Source organism: Charadrius vociferus, unplaced genomic scaffold, assembly GCF_000708025.1.
Source record: "Charadrius vociferus isolate BGI_N301 unplaced genomic scaffold, ASM70802v2 scaffold544, whole genome shotgun sequence".
Classification (NCBI taxonomy): Eukaryota; Metazoa; Chordata; class Aves; order Charadriiformes; family Charadriidae; genus Charadrius; species Charadrius vociferus.
Genome location: NW_009648162.1, coordinates 245,660 through 246,596, shown reverse-complemented (window position 1 = coordinate 246,596; position 937 = coordinate 245,660). Strand labels below are relative to the sequence as shown.

Below are 937 nucleotides of genomic sequence, written 5' to 3'. Positions count from 1 at the left end.
GCACCCCCCCTACGGCCCCTTCGCCCTGCGCCCCCCGGGGAAGGGGCTTCCCTACCCTCCGCCAGCTTCTGGCAAAATCCCGCAAACTTGGACTTCTCGAAGGTGCGGTAGAGATGTGTCAGGAGGCCCATCCTGTCGGAGATCTGCAGCGCCAGGAACGGGGGGAAACCCACCGGTGAGCCCTGCATCCCGGCTGCCAACACAGGGGACACCCACCCCCCACCTCCCCCGCCGGGATCCCATCATCCCGGTGCGCAGCCTGGAGCATCCCGCAGACCCCACCATCCCAGTGTGCAGCGCAGAGCCCTCCCCAGACCCCGGCACACAGCCCAGAGCTCCCCCCGGGATCCCCCCAACAGCACCTGGAAGTAGTCGAACATGGCCTGCTTGATGTAGCTGACATCGTGGGGTGGCACCTCCAGGTTGTCCATGCAGTCGAACACCATCTTCACGGCCTGATGCGCGATCCAGTATGCTGCAGAGGGAGCACGGAGCTGGATGAGACCCCCTCCAGTGCCCCCGACCACCCTCTCTGCCCACCGGCCTCACCTGAGCCCTCGTCACCCATCATGTGTCCCCAGCCGCCACAGCCTGTCTCCGACCCGTCGGGGTTGATGAGTTTGCAGTTGGAGCCGGTACCCGAGATTAGGACAATGCCACCTGCGGGGTCAGAGGCAGGACACACGGTCATTCCCCCCCCGGCACCGGGACATCCCCCTCCCTGTCATTCCGGGGCGAGCTGTCCCCTACCGTGGTCAGTGGCGGTGGCCATGGCCCCGACAGCATCGGTGGTGATGTAGTAACTCTGGCTCAGGTGGGGGAAGCGCTGGTGCAGCTCCTCCGTCAGCTTGCCGATCGCGTCCTTCTGGTCACCCCCACTGAGGGACAGCCCCTGCCCCGTGCCGGAGGGTCCCCGTCACTCCAGGGGGGGACATCG

At 66.5% G+C, this 937-nt stretch overlaps 1 protein-coding gene across 1 annotated transcript in view; it reads right to left on the bottom strand.

Annotated features, from left to right (window-relative positions):
• Window positions 1–937, bottom strand: part of NAGK (N-acetylglucosamine kinase) — a 16,572-nt gene that overhangs the window by 754 nt on the left and 14,881 nt on the right. The window contains exons 3-6 of the mRNA XM_009884098.1: window positions 751–892; window positions 550–660; window positions 363–475; window positions 30–143 (exon numbers count right to left, since the gene is read on the bottom strand). Of these exons, the coding sequence (XP_009882400.1) occupies window positions 30–143; window positions 363–475; window positions 550–660; window positions 751–892 (480 nt within the window). The remainder of the gene's footprint in view (window positions 1–29; window positions 144–362; window positions 476–549; window positions 661–750; window positions 893–937) is intronic.